The sequence below is a fragment of the Lepisma saccharinum genome, chromosome 5 (assembly GCF_977018435.1).
Source record: "Lepisma saccharinum chromosome 5, izLepSacc3.1, whole genome shotgun sequence".
Lineage (NCBI taxonomy): Eukaryota > Metazoa > Arthropoda > Insecta > Zygentoma > Lepismatidae > Lepisma > Lepisma saccharinum.
Window position 1 is genome coordinate 87,241,007 of NC_139233.1, and position 27,527 is coordinate 87,268,533.

Below are 27,527 nucleotides of genomic sequence, written 5' to 3' on the forward strand. Positions count from 1 at the left end.
TGATCTCAAAACGGTAGTTATTAGGATTATGCCTAACGTAAAATATAGCATTCTATTCTGATTTTACATTTACAAAGAATTATCAACTTCGTTTGGAAGTAAAAGTCATGCAGTGTTTAAGAAATTGATAGGTTAAAGCGATAGTCTCACCGAAATTAAATCAGAAGATATTTCTTCAACATGTAAATAAATTATACATTTTGCCTATATTTCAAACATTTTGCTTTAGATGGATAATATTAAGCAACAAGCAATTAAATATTAAGACTTACCTTCGAGCTTGTTCAGCTTTTTAACATCCTCCGTGGAATATTTGTTCCCTTGTTCTCATTCGATATCCTCTGATAGCTTGGTTTGATTGTCACTCTTTCAAGAACTTGCATTGATCATATCGTTAGAAAGCACGGAATGAAATCTTGGCAACAGTGTATGCTAAAATCTGCACCACGGAGTATATTGCGACGAAACGCCACTTCAAAAATTTTAATGATAACCACTACTTTCTGAAGGAATGAAATATTTTCATTTTTTCCCATAGTATTTCAGATACTTGCGGGAAGAGCATGTGATCTTTGTTTCACCACGAAATCTTCCATACTAGTCATAAAATAAAAAAAAAATGCACCGGTATTAACAGAACTATCACTGCAGCGCCATCTGTACGCAGCAATTTGAACATGACGGAGAGACCTTATATTTTCTGTTATTTACTTAAATCCCTTCTATCGTAACAAAATTATAAGGTTCACATGTTCTAGTGAATAAAACAATCATTTATATCGGAAAATTTCTTCCTTACCGAAAATCTATATTGGTTGTACGGATATCCTTAGAAATTTGGGTCTATGCTTTAGCATGATTTTAGAACCCCCTTAAAGCTTGCTTACTTGAGATAATTCTTTCGCGTAGAAAATGTACATTTTTATATTATATTCAAGAGTAAATAAGTGATAAATATTATTATAAATGTTGTCGACTAATGTGTAAGAACTTGAATCTCTTGCGGCAATGTGATAATGAAAATGTAATGAAAGATGGAAAGTATGATTGATCGAGTTAAGATCTTGCACAACAGCAAGATTGGTCCCGTGGTTAATTTTCTAGTCTATATATACATCTATCTATGAACATAATTTTTGGAAAAAGGAACTTTAGTTCCTCATGATTCTTATAACTTTCACTCGGTTAATGAAAAGGGAGGGTAGCATATAAAGTACGGTTGAGTTATCCAGCTCTCTTGGTGGGTTTCATGCGACGTCAGGATGCACACAGCCGCCATGTTTCCGACCAATTTTATTTGTTGTTTGCAACATAATATTCACCACGTAGCGTTCTTTATGGGCAGTATTCACCGGATGTTTACATTTCTGTGCTTCCTTGGCGTTGGCGGGGACTGCACTTCCGGTTTTGAAAAGAATAACATTGAATTCAAAGTTGTAAACATAGGCGCCGACTCCATGGGGCTTAGGGGGGGGGGACTCGAGGCCCTCCCCTCAATGTTAATGATGTGGGGTAGAGCCCCTCAAATAATTTTGCTTAAGAGGAACTAATGTATTATTTTGCTTCTCTTGTAAACTTTACTCTGAATTGTGCTACATGAACTTAACTTTAAATACACATTTGAAATGTTCTAGACCATCAAATTTGGGGGGCTGAGACCGCTAAACCATCAACTTTGGGGGCGGGGTATGAACGGAGACAGCAAAACACATAACTTATTACTATATACTAAGTATATAATTATGAGTATTGTTAACATTTTTACTAAAAAGAGTTTCAAAATAACGAGGTGATATGACAATTATACCAGTATGTTGTTTAGTGAATTCTGAACAATTTGAGGTCCTAGACACGACTTTCAGGCAATATTGATATGTACGATATTTAGTTATCCTCGAAATCTCTTCCTCTAGTCCAAAGAATAAGGGGGAAATAATTGTAAAATCATTGAGTTTATTTAACACTGGCTTGCAGTAAAGTACGCAAGGAAAGCTTATGAAAAGTCTGTATTGCGAAATCGGGAACGGCTATGATCAAAGGCATTATTGCTAAAGTACGACGTGCTATGTGTTTATTTATTATTGCAAAATTAAATTTAAAAAGTAAAATATTGTAGCAAGAACAAAAAAGTAAAACTATTTGCCTGCGATTTGTGTTAGCATTTATGTAAATAATTAAATAAAACTGTTAAATATTGTAAATATTCGCTATTTTTATGGGTACGTCAATACTAAGGTTCTTTGCACCCGTCACATGTCCTTTCTTTACAAGTCTGTTGCACACCCATGCCCTCGCCGGGATTCGAACCTGAGACCTCCGGATCAAAGCGAGTTGTGACGACCATCCAACACGCTCGGCTACCGAGGCCGGCATAAAACTGTTATGTTGGTCTCTTAATGTAAATACATAGCCTACTTTTAAATAAAAATGTTAATTGTTATCTAAAAAACAAATGAACAGACACACGTTTTTCACGTTACATTTCATTTGCATGAGGAATATAATAGCTGCTTAAAAACTGCTATACGAAGACGTAATTTTTATTTTTAAAAAAGGGGAGGAAGTGAGTCATTCATTCATTTATTTCAGTGATCAGAGCCCCCCCCCCCAATAATTTTGACAAGTCAGCGCCCCTGGTTGTAAAGGCAGTGTCTTCGGAAAAGGCTACAATATCTGTGTGGATTTTGGTTTCAACATGAGATCTGTCTTGTATTTCACTATTTGTATTTGACATCTGATGTCAAAGATGTCAAATATTGTATTCCCTATAGGGAACAAACAATTGTTCTATGGTACCTATGCATCGTTTTCAGACAGGCCCGATACGGAAAGATCAGTGGATTCAGGCGGTAAAGCGAAAAGATTGGACACAAACACGAGGGAGTAGGCTCTGCAGTCGGCACTTCATCAAATCAAATGAAAAGATTTTACGTGTTTCGAAAATTATAATTGTCTAACGCACATGTGTTTATTAAATTTAAAAGTTGGAACTATTTATAATCATATTATAACGCATTTGCCTTTGGTTGTTGATAAGCGCTCCCTCCATGGGCGTCGGTAGATCAATCGACACCTCCTCTCCCCCTTCTGGAAATTGGCATCCTTCATTTCAAGTTGCAAAAAAGCAGGAAGTTTCTTATTCTTATTGTTAATAACTTGGTTAGTATTCGAACAGAGTAATTAATGTAAAATATATGCATTAGATCGAAAAAAATGAGTGAAAAATACAGGTACTAGGATATTTTTTCATATTCATATTTTCCAATTCTACCATTTAATTCAAAGAACAAATGGTTCCACAGTTTTCAGAATTCGAAAAATTATAATTTTAGATGAGGTCACACAATATAAATTTTGTCAGTATTTTTTCTAACTTCTACAGCCCTTTCTTGAACGACACTTGCAAAAGTTACTAACAGAATACAATAACTGTGCATTTCAGTATAGTAACTATGAAATGTAAAAGTATTAATGGAAAATAGTTGTGCTAGCTGGATATTCACTCGGCTTGTGGATCGAATAGCATGATAATAATAATTCTACTTGTTTACATTGGAAAATTCGCCAAACGGGAAGTTCTTTCCCCGCCATCAATAATCGAATTGTCTGATCGATCCTTTTTTGTTTACTCAGGAACCCCCATATCTGCACTAACTGCACGTTTGTTTTAAATCACGAATGAGTAGTGGGGTTGATGCTATAACAAGCACCACTTATAAGTGTAGAAAAGGAGAGGCTATTTGATTGAACAATCCGATTTGCCTACACTTAAAACAATGGCAAGAGGGGCTTATACCCCAATTCTTCAGGTGTGATATGCCCTGATTTTTTAAGAATTTTGAATTCTAGTGTAGAAAAGGTGAAGCCTCTCAGACAGATTTGCCTACACTTAAAACAATGGCAAGAGGGGCTTATACCCCAATTCTTCAGGTGTGATATGCCCTGATTTTTTAAGAATTTTGAATTCTAGTGTAGAAAAGGTGAAGCCTCTCAGACAGATTTGCCTACACTTAAAATTATGTCAAGTTCCATATGATCTTATTGTTTTAAGTGTGTTTTTCTGTCAAAATCCCAGGAGACCCAGTAGAGTGTGGTGCATAGCCCCATGGTTTTTATTGCCTTGCAATCAGGAGGCCTCTGGGTTTGAGTCCTCATAAAATATGAAGCCTCCCCTGATGGCAAAATGTTAATATTGTTGCCTTGTAAACAAAAGGCTTGGGTTTGAGTCCTGATAAAATATGAGATTGAAATACATGTGGCAAAATAATATCTCCACACGTGAGATTTTGAGAATAATTATTGTTAGTTGATATACAATTGATAGCTCCCAGATCTGAAAAACCTGGTAAAAAGTGTTTTACAACAGCATAAAAAGAGCAAAATTATTTTATATTGGGGATCACCCGGGCCTAGTTATTGCTGTTATAATTGTTTTGGCATAGTTCTGTTTTTTTTGGACCAAGAAATTTTATATAAATAAACTACAAAAATGCCAAAACAAAAATATTGCAATCAGTGTAATAAAAATATATCTAGTTCTCATTGGGCCAGGCACCGGCATATTTGCGACCGTAAGAAATGCAGAAAGGCCATGAAAATGTGTCCAAGATGCCACAAAATATTAAGCAAGGCATATTACAAATGGCATAAGTGTAATTCTTATGTACAGTCATCAACATTGCCCCCACAACCATCTACATCTGGTCTGAAAAGGAAGCATGAAGCACCTGTTAATGCTGGACCTGCATAGCAGCCATGCTATGCACCACCTATCCATAGCAGTTTTAATGGCCAATTAAGGGATTACCGGTTTGAATCAGAGCAAAAATGTGGAATTAAGAATTTTTTGAACAGTGTTAATCCTAATGTGCAGGCAATTCTAAATGCACAAAATGGGTCTTATAAGCTGTCCCTCAAATTGTTTACACAATATAAGAAGCCAAATGGCACAAAATTTACACAGCCCCACATAACAGAAACTGTACCGGTATATTCAAATGCAAATTCAGACAAAATAATAAGCAGTTTGATAGATCAATTGAATATTAAACACTCTGAATTTGCAGCAAAAGAGTCTGGATGGAGCCTATGCGGTTCTCCACACAAGTTATATGTTAATATTTCTGAATTCAACCCATTACAAGGTTCCACTTATGTGCCATTACCTGCCAATATCAAAAACAAAACAGCCGTGGTTAATATAAAAAATAATGACCAGAAATGCTTTTTGTGGTGTATTTTAGCTGCTTTGTATCCAGTTTCAAGGAATCCTGATAGAATAACTTATTATAAACAGCATGAAAATGATTTTGATGAGGCAATGGAGGGTTTAGAATATCCAATGTCTGTCCAGAATATTGATAAATTTGAAAAAAAGGCCAGGCACATCAATGGCAAACAATTATCTATTAATGTATTTACTTGTTCTAGTGGCCGTGACAATTGCTTGATAGATCCTCTCAGAATCAGTACACTTGATGATGAATCTGCTGTTCCGATTGATCTGCTCTTAATTGAAGGGGATGGCACATATCATTACACTCTGATACATAATCTTGAAGCTTTAGTCAGAACACAACTAGACAAATCCAATAGAATATTCAAGTTGTGCAGAAGATGTTTGTCTGTATTTGATGGTCAAAAAATGGTGAATGGGGTTCGGGAAAAAAATGCAGAAATTGCTAAAAACAAGTTAATTGAGCATCTGAAATACTGTGGGAATCATAAACCTGTTCATATGCTTATGCCTAAGCCAAGTGAAAATGCCAAATTCAAAAAGTTTGAAGCCCTGTTGGAACACCCAGCATATATTGTGTGATTTTGAATCAAACCTCAAACCTCTTGCATTCTGCAATCCAGATCCTGAAGAATCTTCAATTACACCATACCAGCTACATGAACCTTCCAGCTTTTATTATGTGGTTGTACAGGATGGTGTTGTTAGTAAAGAAAATTTATACATGGGAGCAGATGCCATCAAAGAATTTGCACTTAGAATAGAAAATGAGTGCCATGACATAGCATCTAATATTTTATTAAAATCAAAACCCATGTTGCCTTTAACAGAGAAACAGATTGAAGATTTCAACAATGCAGAAAAATGCCCGGTATGTGATTCTGAATTTTCAGATGCAAATATCAAGGTGAAACACCATTCTCATACAGATGGTAAATTCTTAATGGCCCTGTGTAATAGCTGTAATATTAAGATCAAGGGACCAAAATTTATCCCTATATTTTGCCATGGAGCATCCAATTATGATTTTCATCATTTGATCAGGTACGAGGGGTTTGACAAGCAGAATTTAAATATTTTAGCTGAAAATGATGAGAAATATATTGCCATTAACAAAATAATTAAAGTTAATGGTGTTCCTATTCACTTAAGATTTCTTGATTCTTACAGAATTTTATCGGCTAGCCTGGCTACACTGGCCACTCAATTATCTGATGATCAATTCAAAATCACATGTGCTTTGTTTCCAAATCAGGAGCTGAAATTAATTAGGCGGAAGGGTGTATATCCATATGATTATGTTACAGATTTTTCTAAATTTGATGAGTGTTCTCTGCCACCACAACAAGAGTTTTACAGCAAAATCAGAGCATCTGGAATCACTGATGATGATTATCACCATGCCCAATTGATGTGGAACAATTTAAAATGCAAGACATTTGGTGATTATCACAAGGCTTATTTAAAACTTGATGTGACCCTCTTAGCTGATATACTGCAGGCATTCAGAAAATCTTCCATGCAAAATTATAAGCTGGATCCAATGTATTTTTACAGTGCTCCGGGCCTAGCATGGTCTGCAATGTTTTTAAACACTAAAATGCAATTGGATCTGATCCAAGATCAAGATATGTATCTGTTTATGGAACAATGTATAAGAGGAGGCATGGTGCAATGTTCTCAGAGATATGCCAGAGCAAATAACAAATATATTCCTGATTATGATCCAGCACTGTCATCAAATTATATACTGTATGTAGATGCAAACAGCCTGTATGGTTATGCCATGATGGATAAACTGCCATATTCAGGGCTTGAATGGGTTGAAGATTTCAATATTGAGAATCTTAAGGATTTTGATGACAGTGACTATGGCCTCTTCTTAGAGGTTGATCTGACAATTCCAGATAATTTACACAACAAATTTTCTGATCTGCCCCCAATTCCCGAGGTTCAGTGCTCACCTGGCTCTAAACAGAAGAAGCTCATGATGACACTGGAGCCAAAACAGGGCTATGTCATATATTACAAAAACCTCCAGTTCCTGATGAATCATGGTTCAGGCACTCAAAATGGTTGAAGCCTTATATTGATACAAATACAGAGCTTCGAACATCAGCAATAAGCCAATTTGATAAATCTTTGTTTAAATTGATGGTCAATTCTGTATATGGCAAAACTATTGAAAATGTCAGAAAACATACCGATGTTAAAATAATTACTGACCCTAGCCTGAGCAAAAAATTGGTTGCAAAACCTAATTTCAATTATAGAAGAATTTATGATGAAAATATGGCACTTTTCAACATGAAAAAAACAAAAATTAAGTTTGATAAACCTATTTATGTAGGGGCTGTAATATTGGAATTGGCCAAATTACACATGTTAAAATTGTATTATGATGTGTTGAAACCTTTTTATGGTGATTGTGTAAAATTGATGTACATGGATACAGATAGTTTTGTTCTTGATATTAAAACAGAAGATATTTATAAAGATATGGCACAGGCTGCATTGCTTGAATATTTTGATACCAGTGAACATACAGAGATTCAACACCACAACAAAAAGGTGCCTGGCAAGTTAAAAGATGAGACATTTGGTGATGTTATTGTGGCATTTGCTGGGTTAAGAGCCAAGATGTACAGTTTTGAAACATGTAGTGGTGCTGTTGCCAAAAAAGCCAAGGGCATTTTCAGAGTAACTGTTGAAAAAGAGCTCCAATTTGAAGATTATAAAAATTGTCTCAAATCATGTAGCACAATCAAAACATCAGAATCCAGAATTCAGAGTGTGGATCACTTATTGACTACAAATGTTGTAAGAAAAGTGGCTCTGGACCCACATGATGATAAGAGATGCATTTTATCATGTGGCATACATACTTTACCTTGGGGGCATTGTGATTTGAAATATGGAAATCAATGCCCAATTACAGAGCATGATTTGAAATAAATAAACATGCCTCTGAACTTATTTAGGTTCAAAAAACAGGCTATTATGGAGCTGCCAACACCACAACCCTCTTCTGATATGATATCTAAACTGAGTGGTTTCTTAATTATTCATCTGAACAGCATACTTACAGATGTTGATGAAGAAACAGGTAAAATATTGTACATATTTAACAATAATTTAAATCATTACCAATTACCTGTAGGTGGGCAATTACAATTTATTACAACCCCTGAGGGTGATGTCAAGATTTCAGTAGGGAGAAATATTTATAGAATTAAGCACTCAAACATGATTTCTGGCACTGTATATACTGTTTCTGCTGGTGACTGCTTATATATTGAGGTCCCTGGATCCTATGACAAGCTTATACCCTTTTTTATAGAATTAAGAATCAGATACTCTATAATAAATAACCACTAAAACAAAAATGCCTAATGATATATTTGGCCATACAAGGCATGAAGATCACAGTGATGAGATTCTGATGCTTGATGTCAGAGTCAAGAAATTAAGAAGTGATTTACAAGCTTTACAAACCACACTGAATGCCAGTCTTCAATTAGAAATTACAAATTTGCAATCACAATGCATGGACCCTCTTCTTAAATTTGACTCAGAACTCAAATTGCTGCTTCAGAAATATACTGACTTGGCCACATTAGATAATTTTCAAAGTTTAGAAGAAGCTGTAGCAGCTCTTCAAGCCAAATTTAAGACCCAAGCCACCAACTCGGAGAAATTGAAACAGCAATTAGAAGAACAGATTAATAATGTCCAGGCACAGCTCCAAACAATTGTCAAAAGCATAAAATCACAAGAAGATTTTGATCTAGTGATTTCCACTCTAAAAGAACAGATTCAATCACTCCAAATACCTAATCTGGATCCTCTGCACAATGCCATAGCCGAGGTTAAAGAAAAAATTGAGACACTTGAAAATTTTATGAACAATTTGCCATCTTCTGATGCTTTGAGTGCAATAACTCGGAGTGTAGCAAATATTAAGCTGCAACTTGAAAGATATGAAGATTTTGGAAAATATCAAAGTACCATAACCCATCTTGAAGGTACAATAGCAGCAGTGCAAAGTGATTTGGCAAATGTACAAGAAACTCTAGAATCTCGCCTGCCCGGTATTGTAGATACTCTTGTTAGTGTCCAGCACCAAATCACAAAGCTTGAAAACCTCAACACTGAATCTGAACTATCTCATTTTCATCATTTGATTGATGATATTCAAACAAAACTTGAAATTTTACAACAATCCACACCCACTCAGGCAGATATAGCCCTGCTCCAAAATGCTATGCAAAATGTGGCTGATGCTTCTGAATTAAACAATGTAAAATTGGCACTTGAATCTTTGCAAAATACAGTATCAAATCTTCCTACATCACAGGAACTTAAAAATATTAAGAGGGCAGTGAATAGGATATTGAAATCAGAAGATATCAAGAATATCCAAGCAGAGATCAAACATCTCACTCAGACAGTGCCCACTCTACCAACCAATCAACATATTAATGAACTGCATGCCCTGTTTGAGGATATCAGAAGACAGGTCCATGATCTTACTGCTCAAAATTCAAAATTGGCAGTTGTTGAAAATTTGCAACAAATTGTAGCTAATATCAAGCAACAGCTAGGAACCATGGAATCCAATCAAGCAAATGCTCTGTCTGTTTTTGCCACCCAGCTTCAAGAAATTGTGCAACAATACAAGAAACTTGTTGTGGACATAAAAATTAAGCCAGGCCATGATCATGTTGTTAGGACCATCAATGAGCACCTTGAATCTGTAACAAGCAGATTGCTTACAGCAGAAAAGGAAATAACAGGCATAATCGAGAATCCAAAACATACAGTAATTCTTGAATTGTACAGCATTCCCAACAAAGAATATGATTCACCATTTACACCAGGTGGCAAAATATATATGCTATCCCCTGCACAATTTTATTATCAATTTTTTGTTGGGGGCACATTGAGACCAATCAAGATCAAATATTGGCTTCAACCACAGGCACACCACTACCCCACCTTATCAATAACAAATGCTGACAACAAAGTAAAAATCACCAGTGTAGAGTTAGAGGATTTTACAGATCCCAATACATTAGAAACAGCATATGTTGAAGATGATGGATCTCTGGAATTTAAAATACAAATAGGGGACAAATTATATTTAGAAAATCCTGCAGTATCAGCTGCTGAACACCCCATAGTTGCAATATTCTTGTTTTCATATTATGTCTAGACAAATTATTGTTGATGAATTACACAGACAGGCCAGACATAATTTTAAGAGACTGCCAGTAGTCACAAAAGGCATAGATGATTTATGGCAAGGGGACTTGATTGAAATGGCAAGTGGACAGTTGAAAAACTTAGACAAAATCAACAAGGGCTACAAGTATCTACTCACTGTAATAGACACATTTTCAAAATTTGCCTGGGCTGTGCCACTCAAATCCAAGACTGGAACATGTGTTACAGAAGCCATCAGAACAATCATCAATCAGAGTGGAAGATCACCGCGCTATTTGCAAACAGATAATGGCAATGAATTTTATAATTCAGTGTTTCAACAATTTATTAAAAGCCAGGCAATACAACATTATTCGAGTTACAGTGATCTCAAAGCCTCAATTGTAGAGAGATTCAACAAAACCCTAAAAAATCTTATGTATAAACAATTTACACTTCAAGGTAATTATAAATGGATTAATATTCTTCCAGAACTTCTACATAAATATAACAACTCGGTCCATTCCACAATCAACATGAAACCCTCTGAAGTAACTTCATCTGATGAGCAAAAATTGATCAGCACTGTTTATTATCCTAGATACCAGCCAACAACAAGAAAGGCCAAATACAGGGTGGGTGATCAAGTAAGAATCAGCAAATATAAGCACTTATTCAAAAGAGGCTTTACAAGAAACTGGAGCACTGAATTATTTACAGTGGTTCAAGTTAAACCCGGGACCCTTAACACATATATAATAAAAGACCACAGAGGAGAAATTCTCAAAGGCAGATTCTATGAAGAAGAGCTCAGCAAAACTAAACAGCCTGACACATATCTCATAGAAAAAATCATCCGCAGAAAAGGCAACAAGTTATTTGTCAAATGGCTAGGACTTCCAGAACACAGCTGGATCGATCCAAACAAAATAATAATATGAGCACCTGGGATGTTATAAAAAGGCTGCCAGAACCTGAACAACAGAATAAGAGAAATGGCAACTTGCTGCCTGATAATATTAGGTGTCTTATTGTTGGGCCATCTGCTTGTGGTAAAACTACACTAATGGTTGATAATTTTTTATTGGCACCCAACTGGTTAGACTGGAAAAACAGGCACTTGTATGTCTTTTCTAAGAGCTTGGAACAATTAAAATATCAGCAGCTGATGAAGCTATATGATGGATTGGATATTCCCACTTTTGAATCAGATGTTAAGCCACTTCATGAATGTCTCGATAATTCTGTTGTTGTGTTTGATGACATTATACTGGATAATCAAAACAAGGTTAGAAATTTCTTTACACAGGGCCGGCACAAAAACATTGATTGCTTCTACCTGGCACAGACTTTTTCAAAAATACCGAAGCAACTGATCCGAGACAACAGCAATTTTATATGTGTGTTTCATCAAGATCATACCAACCTCAAACACATACATGATGAATATGTAGGTGGGGACTTGAGCTACAATGATTTTTCCAAGTTTTGCAGCAGGTGCTGGAACCAGGACAGTTATGGGTTTGTCACAATTGATATGACAAGAAAACCCAATAGTGGCAAATACAGAAATAAAATCAACAATTTTCTAGACATTGAAACATATATAAATAACCATGAAAAGGCCAATCATTGATGATCTTAAATTAAGAGATTATCTTGTAAAAAGATTTAAGGGATGGAAATCACAGAACCGAGGAATTTATGAACAACACAAACAAACAGAACAGCCTATTATTGATGCTATTAGTGAATTAGGTAAAAATATCAAAACTGTTACAGAGCAAAATCAAAATTTGATTTAAAATTTAAAAAAAAACAAGAGCCGCTTACAAACCAAGATATTGAAGCTTTAATCAAGCCACTGGGCATCAAAAATTTTAGAGGTGTGTACATGTCTGATTCTTTGCCAGAACAACCACTCAACAAAGAGTGTGGCATTGTTAATTTGGATAAGTACAAAAATCAGGGCACTCACTGGATTTGTTATCTTAAATATTTAAACAATGAGGCATTTGTGTTTGATTCATTTGGAGGTGTTCCACCTGAAAATTTAATGAAATATCTAAATTCAGCTAATCTTTATTACAATAATGCCCGTGTTCAAAATTTCAAAGATGTTAATTGCGGACATTTGTGTTTATCTGTTCTTAGATATATGTCTCAAATAAATAAACCATCAATTGAAAATTTTCAAAAAGCCCTGTTATATCTGAAACATCATGGGGGTATTCCATCTCACCAGCCAAAATTCAATATTGAAACTCAAATTGCATGATGACATAGTGTATCCCAAAACAATAGCTCTCAGAGCATTTTACGGCATGTACTTGATCCCTAATATTACACACCACAACAATACAATTGCAGTAGGGGATCAAAAAATTGTCATCACTCCAGGGCAATATAATCTATCCACTCTAAATGCTCAATTACCCAGAGGTATAGTGTTAAGTCAAAATTCTGTCACTCACAGAGTAGAGATTGTATCTGCTACAGAAACAGTGGATCTGGGTACTATAGGAGAGCTGTTAGGCTTTGAGAACAACACAAAACTTGAAGCGGCCATCAAACACACTGCTATTAATATACCTAAATTCTTAGCCATAGAGACTCTAAATATTCACTGTAATGTGGCTGAGGGTATGATCACCAAATCAAATGGTATAGGCACTCACAAACAAACTGGCATCATTGCAACATTCAAACCTAATTCTGAATTTATGGAGCCAATCATCTACACTCCATCCCCAACATTATATTTTCCTGTGTGCCATAATAGAATAGATAATATTGAATTGATGGTCACTAATGAAAAAGAAGAATTAGTTGATTTTGCTGGAGCCACAACAACTGCAATCATAGAGATTAATATTTAAATAAAAATACATACAAAAAAAATGGAAACTATTGAGAGTTATGAGCTACAATCATTCCCCCCAAACAGGAGGACATTTGCAAATTTAAATCAACCCAACACAGAAATTGAGGTTGATCTTGATGTAGGGGATGGCTTTATACACCCCCACAGAGCAGATCTATACATCAAATTTAATGTTGTAAAGCTCGATGGAACAGATTATCCGGCAAATTCAAATATAAGATTGGTGGACAATTTTGTGCCCCATCTGTTCTCTGAAATTGAGATCAGAAAGCATGGTGTTGTTATAAACAGAGTGGATTATCCCGGCATTACCTCCACAGCTTTGGCCACTCTAAAATTATCCAAAACCGAGGCTTCTTACTACAAAATAGGTGGATTTGAGGCTGGTGATAAAATATTAACCAAGAGCCACACAGTGCTGTTCCCTATGCGCCTGTTGCCAGGATTCTTCTCAGATTACAAAGATATTATGTGGAAGGGTGGTTTAAGAATCACATTTAGAAGAGCTGCAAATGATAACAATGCTTTGATGAAGTACAGTACATTAAACTCTACAGGGGAAGCTCTGCCTAATACCCTACCAGATGCAGGCAAATGCATTATTCAGACTATGGAGTTAAGAATCCCGGTTGTTGAATATGAAGCCAGTTATGCTCTTAAATACAAAGCAGATATAATAAAAAATCCACAGGTTCTTTTACAATTTTATACATATTAATGTGTACAGAAGCCCGCATCTGGTACCTATTATGAGTTTGATGCTACAAATTCATTCTCCAGCATACAATATGACATGCCTGATTTTGTAGTGGTATTGTTTCAGACTGGAAGACACAACAATCAGGAAAAAAATTCAAGTAAATTTGATAACTGCAACATCAAAAACATATATCTTAAAAATGGCAGAAATGAGGTCTTTCCTAGAGAAAATTATAATTTAGACATGTCCAAGGATGATTTCCTTAAATTATATGAAGCATTTACAGCATTCAAAAGAGTCACTACTGGCAATACTGACATGTATTACACACCAGATGAATTCAAAACACAGAGACCCATGTTTGTCATCAATGCTTCAAAAAGGAAACAAGTTGTGGTGAATGACAGGACAAACATTAAAATTATCTGTGAATTCCATGAGGCATTACCTGATGACACCATATGTAGTGTTATTCTCATAGGTGAAAAATCATATGTTTATGATGTAAGAAATGAGAGAGTCACAGAACAATTCTAGAAGAATTATATTGTCTTAGTATTAGATATATGAGTTGAGGCTGGTGTCCAATTGAACTTAAACCAGAAGTAAATATGTGTGTGTGTGTGTATATTTTTATGCTGTTGTACAACACACTTTCAAACCTCAGCTGTATATCAGCTAGCAGTGAATATTCTCAAAATCTCACGTGTAGAGATAGTATTTTGCCACATGTATTTCAATCTTACACATTTTGTCGGGCCTCAAACCCGAGCCTCTTGTTTACAAGGCACCAATATTAACACTTTGCCATCAGGGGAGGCATTATATTTTATCAGGATTCAAACCCGAGCCTCCTGTTTACAAGGCAATAAGCCATGGGACTATGTCCACATTTTATTGAGAGCCCAGAGCTCATAGCTATATATCAGCTAAATACAATTTCATAGTTGGACTTTAAAATTGTGCAAGGAATATTCTCTGTAAGTCCCGCTAGGGTTTATATTAACACAACAAGACAAGACCAGAATTGTGCTCCGGCTTGTCATGCAAGGGGTCAATATTCTTATTACTGAGAATTCCTCTTGGAGTCAATAACATGAGAGCATGTATGGGGGGAATTTTCCCTGAAAAGCACAATATAGATTATATCTCTTGGATGCACGCATAACTCTCCCAGGCCCCTGCATAATTAATTGCCTGCCGGGACATGTGACTGATCAAAAGATTAGAAAAAACATGAAACAGCCTGCCCTTGGCTCAATATATTGATCGGGGAGTTTTGCTTGAGAATATAAATATTTTTCGCTCAATTTCAAATGTAGCCAAAACAATAACAGGGGGGCGGCTTATTTTTGACAAGCTTATAGACAGCAAATTGAGAGATTCAGCTTTTGTACACATCGCAGAATCAATCTGAGGGGGGGCTCACCATTTCTACACTAGAATTCAAAATCCCAGGAATTTTGACAGAAAAACACACTTAAAACAATAAGATCATATGGAACTTGACATAATTTTAAGTGTAGGCAAATCTGTCTGAGAGGCTTCACCTTTTCTACACTAGAATTCAAAATTCTTAAAAAATCAGGGCATATCACACCTGAAGAATTGGGGTATAAGCCCCTCTTGCCATTGTTTTAAGTGTAGGCAAATCTGTCTGAGAGGCTTCACCTTTTCTACACTAGAATTCAAAATTCTTAAAAAATCAGGGCATATCACACCTGAAGAATTGGGGTATAAGCCCCTCTTGCCATTGTTTTAAGTGTAGGCAAATCGGATTGTTCAATCAAATAGCCTCTCCTTTTCTACACTTATAAGTGGTGCTTGTTATAGCATCAACCCCACTACTCGAATGTCTGTTAATATCTCCCGCCTGCCGCTTGAAATCCGTATACTTACAAGAACTGGCCTCAATCGTGGCTGCTCGAACCCACAATGCAACAATTTGTGACGTAGGTGAAACACACCTATACTCTGTCTCGGGTATCTCTAGAGCGAGCCAACGAAAGCAAGTCTCTGCGCAAGTAGTGATTCGAGAGGGCTCGACCAATGAACGCGTCCGAGGTATCAGGATTGCATGGAGGGGTAAAAGCGACTGCATCTCCCAGCTGTTTGTATTTGCTTCGCTCCGCCCACCTTCTTCCTATCCTTCTGCTTAATCTTGCTCCACAGATTCCCGGGATAGAGTATAGGGCGCGGATGAACCATGTGCCTATTTCATTACTATTATTATCATTATGATCTTTCCGAGAAACTTTGTATGGAGGGTCCCTAAAGTAGAAGTAATCCCATTTTCACAAAATGTATTTAGTTACCTAAAGTTTCATACCATACTGAATGACTATTTTATACTGAAACAGCAACAGCAGGAAAACAACAACAAGACAGCACGAGATGGCACTGAAAAAACTGTGTTCTGGAAAAAAATATCTCAACATTTTAGGACAAGTTATGACATAAGCGAAAAAATAGAAGGCTATAGAAGAGAGAGCCTTGTAGTGGAAACAGCTTTACGCTGCGGGTTGGCCCTGGCATGGGTTAAGCACACCTGTTGTTTGATTCACTATGTTTTCACTAACAACATTTAAAAGTATGATAAATTATTTATGTCAATAACACCTTTGCAGTTGTAATTTTGAATTTCTCATGGAAATATTTTTGCTATAAATATAAAGCACTGTTATCTTTAAAATATCAAAGTCTTATTAGAATGTCTAATGACATATGGCTTCCACCACCCACATGTAAGTAAAGTTGATTGGCCACGTGTGGGCTATTACGTTCAATGTTGTAGCAGGAATTAAGAAATGGCTGGCACATATTATAAATAGTATTTTAATCATTCTAGGAGACTTCGTATTGCCAGCAGGAGCAACTGTCATAATCAACTCCTTCATGGCTCACCGGAACAAGGACATATTTCCGAATCCAGAGGAATTTAATCCAGATAATTTCCTTCCTGAGAAAATCAAGGGACGGCATCCTTACTCCTACGTGCCGTTCAGCGCTGGGCCAAGGAACTGCATTGGTAAGTTTCTTCACATATAGGCTAATTATATAAACAAAATGTTGGCGTATAGCATAGACACTGGAGCGTAACCACAAGGTGAGCTGTAACTCAGCACGAAATTATCTTAGCCCACCCTCTTGCGCACCAAAAACGCCAATATGAGAAATGTTTACACACTCAAATGGGCAAACTATTTGCATAAAGTTAACGTGCAAAGGAGTGTAAACTCTTTTGAGGCTATGTTCAAAAACTTGATTGAAATGGTCGACCTCAACTGCTCGTAGCAGAGGATTCAGCCCTGTTCGCATCTTTTAAAAGTGTTTTCATTTGGTTATTGTGCCTCCCAACACTGGCGTACGCAGGATTTTTTCGAGGGGGGGAACATTTTTCATGGGGTACAAAATTCATCCTCGATATATATAAATAAGTTTACATAAATAAATTTTGCGTCTTTATTTTTTTAGAATTTATGGTTATTTTCTTAAAAAAACAACAACAACAGATTATCCCGAAACATACAAAGCTCCAGACATCGTTTTGGACTCATTTCGAATGTGATGGAACCGAAAATCAGAAATTTATCATTTGTTATTTCCAACCTACTTGTACTTATGGTACTACTATATCGTACTTATGGTGTTCAAGTTTAATTCAATTATGTTTACCATACCATAGCTACATACAAAAATTTCGTTACGCAATTTATGGCGACTGTGTACAGTGGCACCAATTTATATGGTCCCATGGGGCCAGAGACCACCCAATAATTTGATTTTTTGTGAACTTTTAATTCAAGTGTTTGGGCTCACCCAATGCTTTGAAAAGTTGGCGTCTATGGCTCTCTCTCATTTAGATGACGTATTCGAAATTTTCTTCAGAGTTCGAATACCAAAACGGGTGTGTGTTTGACATATGATGGGTCGCTTCATCTTTAATCCTGTTCGAGTACTTGTTGAGACCTGTAGTGTTTTGTTGTGTCTTAAAAAAATAAGTTAAGCTGATCCCCGATCGACCCGTGGGAGGTTTAGATTTGAAGGATTAGTAAAACATTTAACAAAGAAGTTATTTATGATGGAATTTGCTACATTTTAATACTTTCTACAATTATAAAACCATTAACCCTTGTTTCCATGATATGAAAAACTCAATATGCTGACCAAGGCAGAAATTTAATTTATTATAAAACGTAAACTAAACGTAACGTTTCAACCTTCTAGCAGGAGAAGTTAGAGAGAAAATAAAAATAAAGTTGAAGAAGAAAGGAGAGAAGAGGAAGAAGAGGAGCATACCAGAAGAAGAGTTGTGGTAATAGCGAATGTAGACCTATCGAAAGAAGAGGAAGCTTTTTTAAAACCAGGAAGTGGTTTCAAAATTAAAGAAAGAAATGTTGGTTATGAAGAAGTCATATATGACATTGAAGAAGCAGTGCTCCATATAAAAGAAGAACCAGAAAGAGACAAGATTAGAAGAAGAACAGCAGCCATACTGAAGAAAGAAATGGAAAAACAAGGAAAAGTAGATAATTTGAGTAAAAAAGAAAGGGAAGGGATGAAGAAAATCAAGACAAGAAGTGATGTGGTGATAGAGCAGGCAGATATAGGAGGAGCAATTGTGGTGATGGAAAGAGAATGGTACGAGAGGAAGTATGAAGACCTAAAAGAGAACGGATATGAGGAGATTTGTTGAACAGAAGAAGAACAAACTATAAGAAAAAGGGTCATACAAGACTGTAGGATAAGTGGATTCAAGAAGTGCATAATGGAGACAGTAAGACTACGAAGTTTGAAAGGCTTTCCAAAGATACACAAAGAGGAGATAAAGTTGAGACCAGTAATGGCCTGCAGTAACAATATTTTGGAACCCTTGGAAAATAATTTAAAGAGAGTTATTGAAGTGTTAGTAACACAGCAAGAAAGCAGAGCAGTGAAGAACAGTGAACAAGTGGTGGACCTCATAAAAGGACTGAAGTTGAATGAGATGAAGACGACAATGTTTAGCTTAGACGTGAAAAGTATGTTCCCGAGCATCAAGAGGGGACACGTTTTGGACATTGTTAAAAAGAGAATGGGACATGAAATTGTAGGAGAATGGGATAGTGAAAGGGTAGTGAAGGTGCTGGAAACCGTTTGGAATAACGGTTACAGAATAATGGGGGATAAAATAATATTAATGAGTGAAGGACTGAATATAGGTTCTAGCCTAAGCCCAGCATTGGCTGAATTGGTTACGAATGAATGGGAAAAGAAAGTCATAGAAAAAGGAGGTGACAAAATGATTCTGCTTTGCATATATGTGAACGATTGTTTTGGCATATGGAAGGGAACGAAGAGGCAGCTCGACATATTTGCCAAAGAAATACAAGATGTGGAAAAAGGGATATTATTGGAACTAGAAATAGGAGAACAAGACAAGATAAGCTACCTAGATATATTGATGAAAAGGAAGAGAGGACAAGAAATTGAAACCGCTTGGCATCAGAAGAAGTGTGTAGAAGGGGTATTCTGCCACAAAAGAAGTGGTGTAAGTGAGGTGACAAAATAAATTTTATGAAGAATATGGAGGACAGAATCAAAAAATATGCACGAAAAAATGTGAAAAAGAAGGCAAAATAAATAGCCTATGAAAACAGCTGGAAAAGAATGGCTATGAGAAGGAGGATAGACTGGACATAAACAGAAGAAGTAAAAACAAGTGGCAGGGGAGAATTGGAAGAGAAAGAAAAAGAGAGGAGGTTTGGAATAAGGAGTACGGGGTAGACCACAGAAAAGATATGCAAAGTGCTTAGGAAAGCGGGCAATAAAACTTACAGGAAGGGAGGGAGAAGCATCTTAAGGTTAACGAAGAATGCAAACAAGAGAAAACAGAGAAGAGGAAGAGGAAGGGATTATCTACGAAGTGAAATGTATAGAATGTCAGAGTGTGTACATAGGATAAACGAAAAAGATGCTGAAAGACAGGTTGAAACAACATAGGGATGATGTACGACTTAAGAGAGAGAGAAATGCAATATTTAAACACACGAGAGAAACAGGACATGACATAGAGTGGGATGAGGCTAAGCAGATAGGAAGGGAGAAGAAAATACCAGTGAGAAAATGAAAGGAGGCCAAGGAAATAGAGAAGAAAGGTGAAGAAGACACAATGAACTGGAATTGGAGATTGAAGATAAACAAAAAATGGAAGAAGGTGTTAGAAAGAGTGGAAAGGACAAGAGAGAAAGAGGAGAGAAGAAGGAAGAAGAATGAATGAAAAAGATCGTTAGATAAAGAGTCCAACCACATTCACTTTCAGGTGAAAGTACAGTTGACAAGGGAAAGCCACCTGCTAGAATGTTCCAGAACAACTTTCTAATAGTCTGGAGGGGAGAGATATATAGAGTTATATAGTTTCACTCTATATTTCTTCTACTTGCTTTCTCTCCTCACTCTTTCATCTCGCTTTCAGAGATAGACAGAATAAAGAGAGAGAGAGAGAGAAGGAAGAAAGCAAGTAAAGGAAAGTTAAAGTGAAAAAGCATGCGATAAAGAAGAGAGAAAATAGAATGTATGAAAAAGATAGGAAAGAAAGAATCTGGAAGTGAAGGAGAGTGGAAAGAGAGGGAAAGAAGCCGGAGGAAAGAAAGAAGGTAGGTAGAATAAAAGCAAGATAAATGAGAGAGGAGAGAAAGGAGGTGGAAAGAAAAATGAAATGATGAGGGGAGAGAGGAAGTACAAAAAATGAAAGGTAGATACTTTCGAGACTTCAGTGTGAATGTTGTCGTTTGTTTCTGCCTGCTTTAAAATAAATAGCATGAGTTTCAAGGAATCAAGTTGCATATAGACTCTTTTGGAGCCTTCAGTAGAAGCCAAAGAGTGGGCATGACGAGGCCTTCGCCCCCTCCTCTCCCAATAAAGAAGAAGATAATGGTAATATACCTTTTTTCTCGAATATTCATTTCTGCAAATTTTGTTTGGTTTTTTGGGTCCACTTTATGCACAGTAAGCTAATCGGGACTGGACCTACAGTTTAAAGTGGGATCCGAACCACTTGTGCCTCCACCGGGTTTCGAACCCGGGACCCCTTGATTACAAGGCAATGACGCTACCACTACGCCATGGGAAGACCCTGCAAATTTTGTGTAAGTATATTGATAAGCCAATAGAAGAGCAGTAAATTTCTGAATGCAATTGTTTCTGAATTGTTATAAATATTTGATTCAAGTCAGGAATACACTAAAACTACTGCTTTTATTATCTATTTCAGGCCAGAAATTCGCCATGTTGGAAGAGAAGGCAGTTATATCAAGCATCCTGAGACGATATAAGATAGAATCCGTAGGTCGCCCAGAAGATCTTCACATGGAAGCTCAGATCATATTGAAATCAGGGAATGGACTGAAGATAAAAGTTTTACCAAGAAATTGAATTTGAACAATATTATTATTATAATTGTCACAATATGATTTATATTCCAAGACTTATGTAACGAAATAAAGTTTTTAGCTTGGACACCTGCTTCGTATTATACGAATTATATGCAAATGCATGCTTTTACTAAAAAGATACATTTAAAAAAAAATGTTTTCTTATACGTATTGACTAAAATGTATGTTGGAGATTTTTCATAATTTAGTAATTGTTGCCAAAAAATCATATTTTGACTTCGTAAAACAACACTCTTGAGTGCAGTTTACCACCATGAAAAATACTAAATCATGGTGCGTCAACATAACATAATGGTACGAGCTCGAACCATGGGGTGCGTCACTTTCTAATGAGTGGCTTAGGCTTCCGTAGAATTAACAGCATAATTAACATAATTAACATAATCTACATAAACACTGAAATGAAAGGTGGCACACACAGATTGGTTTAAATACCTTCACGACTGAACCGGCACTATCATTTATGGACGTTAAACTGGCTTGTTTAATACATACGAACCTTGAAGTGAGCGCGCAGTGGAAGATTTCCGCCTTAAAGGTCTACTTATTTGTTATGAGGCAGCTATGCTATTCAAATGTACAGATATAACACTGTTCCAGATTATGCGAGTTTATTTACATAATGTGCAAGCACAATTAGACTCCAAAAATAAATAAAGTTTGTTCGACGATAAACTCGCTGAAAGAAAAGCATTGTCTCCTCACTTAGGCCAGTTTGATGGATATTCGTTTAACTAATTAATAATGAACTAAAGCCCCTATCACACGGAACTGGATTTTTAGTAGGAATGCCCTAGTTGGCGCTGAACTAACTTTCTAGGTAGCAATCATGGCCGCCTGGCTGACTGCTTGACTGGTTTGGAGGAATAGGACATGTTCTAATTGCTACTTGCTTTCCTGGACTGGATTCTGTGGAACAGCTACTCAGAGCAAAGTTTCGCCATGTGAAGATAATCTGTGAGTGTGCAAAGGAGCGCTTTTGTCTGTGGTTTCCGAGTGTTACTCCAGCAATGTATAACGTATACAGCATGAAAGGCGCATTGAGTTACACCATCTATGCTGAGTGCACGGTGTTTACATTTGGAACAACTAAAATATTCTTCCATACGTGTACAGTAAACGTTGTAAAGTATGTATTTAAGCAGCGCCATTGTTTCGTACCTAATAACGTTTTACACGAAACGTTATTCCTCTCGGTTGAATAGTTATCGGCTTTTAAAAATGTGAAGTGATACATTGTTTACATCTCACGCGGCCGCCATTACAACTTCCCTCGTATAGGAACAAAAGTCTATCGACAAGTACGCTGAAAAGTATCGTGTGAGGCGAAAACTAGCAAATTAGTAGCCAGTCCAGCGCCACCTAGGGCATACCCACTGGAAATCCAGTTCCGTGTGATGCGGGCTTAAATCTGTCTTTTGACTGTCAAGTCACTTCTTCACGTAGTATAGAAGAGAAAGATGAACAAAATACAGCGTGTCCACAAAAACACTCCTCGATTTTATTAGGTTATAAAATGAAAACTTTGAGGAATATTGTGTTCATTTTTTGGGTAAACGTGTAGAAACTCATAAAGTTTCATGTGATTGAATTTCATTGCAGACACTCAATGTGTGCCCCACCTGTCACACGGCAAACATCTAGGCGATAATCGAGTTCATTCCAGGAGAATCACGTTGTATCTCCAGCTTGGAGTGGGGATTCTCAAATCCCCATATCCGCACATTGTGTCTGTTTACCTTACCATGCAGGTGGAAGGTTGCTTCATCACTGAAAATGATCTTCGACAGAAGATTGTCATCATTTTCCATTAACTGCTGGAGATCCGAACAGAACTGCTGTCGCTTTGGACGGTCTTCAGGTTTTAACTTCTGCACCAGTTGCAGTTTATATGGCTGAAAGTGCAAGCCTTTTCGTAACACCTTGCTAATCGTACTTTTTGGGATTTGTAGTTCAATACTCGCTCTGCGCACTGACTTTTTGGGGCTCCGAACAAAGGTTTCCCTCACACTCTCAACAACTTGCTGTGGGACTGTCGGTCGGCCAGAGTGCCCTTTCCGCTTGTCACAGATGCACCCTTCTTCGACGAAATCCTTGTACCACTTCAAAATGGACTTGTTCGAAGGTGGTTCCACACCAAATTTACGCCTGAACGAACGTTGAACAGACACGACACTCTTTGTTGTGTGTAATTCTAACACACACCAACTTCGTTGCTGTTTTGAAAGCGCCATCTTGAATTTACTGCCCTCTAGCGGAAAAATGGGTCAATTTCACAACCTGTAGGGAATAAACAAAAATATTTTGAGTTTCTACACCTTCTGACACCATACTTACAAACATATTGCAAAAAGTTTTCATTTTATAACCAAATAAAATCGAGGAGTGTTTTTGTGGACACGCTGTATAATTGAGTGAGTGAGTGCAAGATCGGAACTTAAAACATTACGGAAAGTACTTATCCTTCTCCTCCATATCGTGATTCCTCGGATACCTTCACAAAGTGTCTACCTTGAGGAAAACAACTTCCTCTCTCTGGGTCAGAATCCAAAATGCAGCCTGAAGGGCTGCGAGGTTGCACCGAGGCTTCCTTATTACGTCATTGCGTAACCGATTCTATTGACCTCTGGTGGCAAAATTAATAATGATTCCATGAATCTGGCACAAATGAAACAGAAATATAACAAAATGACACCTTCGCGCGCAATACGGTCCATACATTTTCAATAAAATGATTTACCTGTCTCGTGACGTAGGCATCCTCTGATAGCTGTTTCTTAATCTCACACACACAGAAAGTCTATTTAACTGATCGTCAATAACTTAGCTCCCAATGACATCTCCCTGTTCTCAAAGTCGTGAGAGACTAAGACTGAGTGTATCTCGTGAACTTTAAACGACAGACTCACTCCTAACTTTTCTGTAAGCAACCCTTTCTCTCCCTCGATCTACTACTCATCCTCTCAATCCCTCAAGCGACAACTGATCCTCTCTCCAAAAACCAACACTTCTTAAGCTCTCTCCCTCCTCCAAGCATTCGGTCATGCCTCCCTATTAAATTCTCCCTTCTCCTCTTACCTAACAATGTACAGTACTTCCTCATCTTAGTTGGCCCATTCTTAACTTTTCTGCCAGCTGTAGAATGACTGAACTACACAGGAATGTATAAGGATGATAAGATTTGATTTTTGTTCTCTTGCGTCACTTCTCTGCAAGTTTTTACTAATCGAAACGATGAGGATGAGAGATGCGACGAAGAAATTGATGAAGGAATACTCACAAAGAACACTCATACCCAGACCAGTATTCGAACCCAACACTCCTGGCATCGCAGCATGGACTGCCAACTACAACAGGCAAAGGTCGGCAAAAAGCATATTGTGCGAATTTGCCAATATATATATTTACTTCTTTTAGCAAAATACCTAGGTACATGGTTTTTAAACTTATAAACAATTTGATTGATTTGCTGTATGTCACTTCGCATTTCTGCCACTTTTGGCTACTTGCGAAGATTGGGATGAATGGCGATAGTATGAGGTGGAAGAAGCGCAAGTCACAAACATATATGGACAACATGACACGAGCTCCACAGTGACGGCGCCAGCCTGAAATAAGTGGGGGGGGGGATAAAGATTTCTGAGCCAAAATCTCGGGGGCTAACTAATACCGGCCAAAAGGTACTATGGTAAAATTTTACCAGTGACATATTTTACAGTCAGATCCAAAGAAAATCACTTAATTTTGTTCCGTCATATACAAACGTACACACTTTTAGGCACGGATCTTTCATTTCAAATAAAATGCAATAATTATATCGTGTTCTTTTCCTGAGCCATTATTGAGTAGAATAATATCACAGACTTACTCTTTACATGTATAGTACAAAATACACCAAAAAAACTAAAAATATCTACTCGCTTCATACACGTATAAATACTACATGTAACACTATTTCTAGGTAAAGAGTTTGATTACTTTTTGCTAAAATAAGAAAATGAACCACAGAAAAAACTACGATAAGGTACGTCTGCTTTCATGAACTGCGTTTAAATCCAAATACTTTGCAAGCTCTTTCTCAAAGGACAGAATAGATGGAGCACTCAACCTCTCGTTACCAATTCGATTACGAAATTAAAACTTAAAGCTTATAAAGTACGTAAAAGTCTAATTTTGAATGTTTCAACCATTGCAAGGAGATGCTGAATAGACTTTATTCCTAATTCTGCATCATAGTGTAGCTTTGTAAGATAGTAGCTTTTTGTGCTTCAGAAAACTTAACAAAGTAGGCTTCAAATAAACAACACCACCCTTGAATAGAAAATGTGTGATAAAATATTGATACTATTTTCTTTGCCATGATGAAATATCTTAAGTTTCCTTGTTCAACGACTCGAATTCAGAACTTAGGGCTAAGAAAGGGGAGGATGCGAGGAATATCGTCCACTTAAGAGGTGCCACTCTCAAGGAACAAACATAGTTTCACTACAAATTCACCTCCACTACGAGACAAATACATTGCCAAAATATTAAAGAATATAGATGCAACTCTTGCACGGGACATTTTGATTAGTGAAAATAACAGCTGAAGATTATAATTTTCTTTCAGAATATATTAGCCCTATGCATAAATACGGATCAGATTTGGATCATTAATTTTAGATGTGCTTCAAAGATTGATTCTCTTGCATGGAAACCACTGTGACAGTATTGCAGAAATTATTTATAACCTCACAAATGATAATTATTTAACATGTAGGACTAGGACTGCGACCAATAAAATTGTTCAATCATTCTAATTTTCGCACCGTATGTCAATCATTCGTTTTTATGAATTTATATTAAGGCCCATTATATGCACAGAGGCTAATCGAAACAAAAGCTAGAGTTTTTAGTGAATCGGAACCACTTAATGAAATGTTGTACAGGGGATCGTACCCGAGACCTCTTGATATCCGGGCAGCAGTTTTATCGCTAGACTATCGGGGCTGGGGGCCCAATTTTAATCTTTACAATTCCTAGATTCGTTTACAATTCGTAGTCTTTTATTCATTAACATGTAATTTCTCTCTCTCGAATATTTGCAATGATAAGGATAGATATAACGATGAAACCAATGAGAGAACATCGCTAACACTCATGCAATTGTCGGTACTTGATTGAGGAACTAACAAACAGGAAAGAAACGTAACACTTCTGTAGATTTTGAACGTCGTCCTACTTATTCATATAAAATGTATTTGTCACATCTGTTAGATCTATTCCAAAATATAGTGATACGATTTATAGAGGCTAATTATACATATTTAGCTGTATATGTCAACAATCAAAGAACAATCTCACAGACACTGAATATGTCCACCTACCAGACAGGCAGCAGATTTCGTAGCAAGTTTGGCGATTCATGATTGGCCGATTATATAGTATCAAATGATCAGTGGCTACTGTTATCCAGGAATATCTCCAGCTGTCCCCTTTCTGATTTTACAACACATCGTAATAAAGTAATGAGATCTTACCGAACTAGGAAATGTACTTGAGCATTGTACTTTCCCCAATGGAAGTTTTATAATGAAAAATGTAAATTTCTACGTTTTAAGTTTTCGACTGAAAGGCATCTAGCGTACTACAAAAATCTAGGGGGGCTACAGAGGGGCTGAGACCTGTTTGGGGGGATTTCAGTCCACCCTAGCCCCCCTGTAGCGCCGTCCCTGATTATACTGTATTGCATGTGGGTCCAAACGCGCGCGCCTCGTTGGTCTGCAAAATAGGGTGTCATTTGGATGTCTTTCGAAAGGGTTACCCTCTTACCTCCCAAGTTGTATACTAGCGTGTATAGTGTTGTTCACGGGACGGGACATGTCCCGTCTCGTCTCGTGTCTCGTCTCGTTTTCGAGACGAGACACGAGACGGGACAAGCCTTTTGAAATTCGAGACGGGACGAGACGGAATGCCTTTCTCGTCTCGTTTTCGAGACGAGACACGAGACGGGACGGGACGGCTTTTGAAAAGTCTCGTCTCGTCTCGAATGTCTCGAAAAAATAAAAGCAAAATATTTAATCAGTTGCA

General features: G+C 37.0%; 1 protein-coding gene across 1 annotated transcript in view; it reads left to right on the forward strand.

Annotated features, from left to right (window-relative positions):
* Nucleotides 1-21,503, forward strand: part of LOC145987928 (cytochrome P450 4C1-like) — a 101,382-nt gene extending 79,879 nt beyond the window's left edge. The window contains exons 11-12 of the mRNA XM_083122747.1: nucleotides 16,874-17,053; nucleotides 21,278-21,503. Coding sequence (XP_082978873.1) covers nucleotides 16,874-17,053; nucleotides 21,278-21,438 — 341 coding nt within the window. The 3' untranslated portion in view covers nucleotides 21,439-21,503. The remainder of the gene's footprint in view (nucleotides 1-16,873; nucleotides 17,054-21,277) is intronic.
* The last annotated feature ends 6,024 nt before the right edge of the window (nucleotides 21,504-27,527 follow it).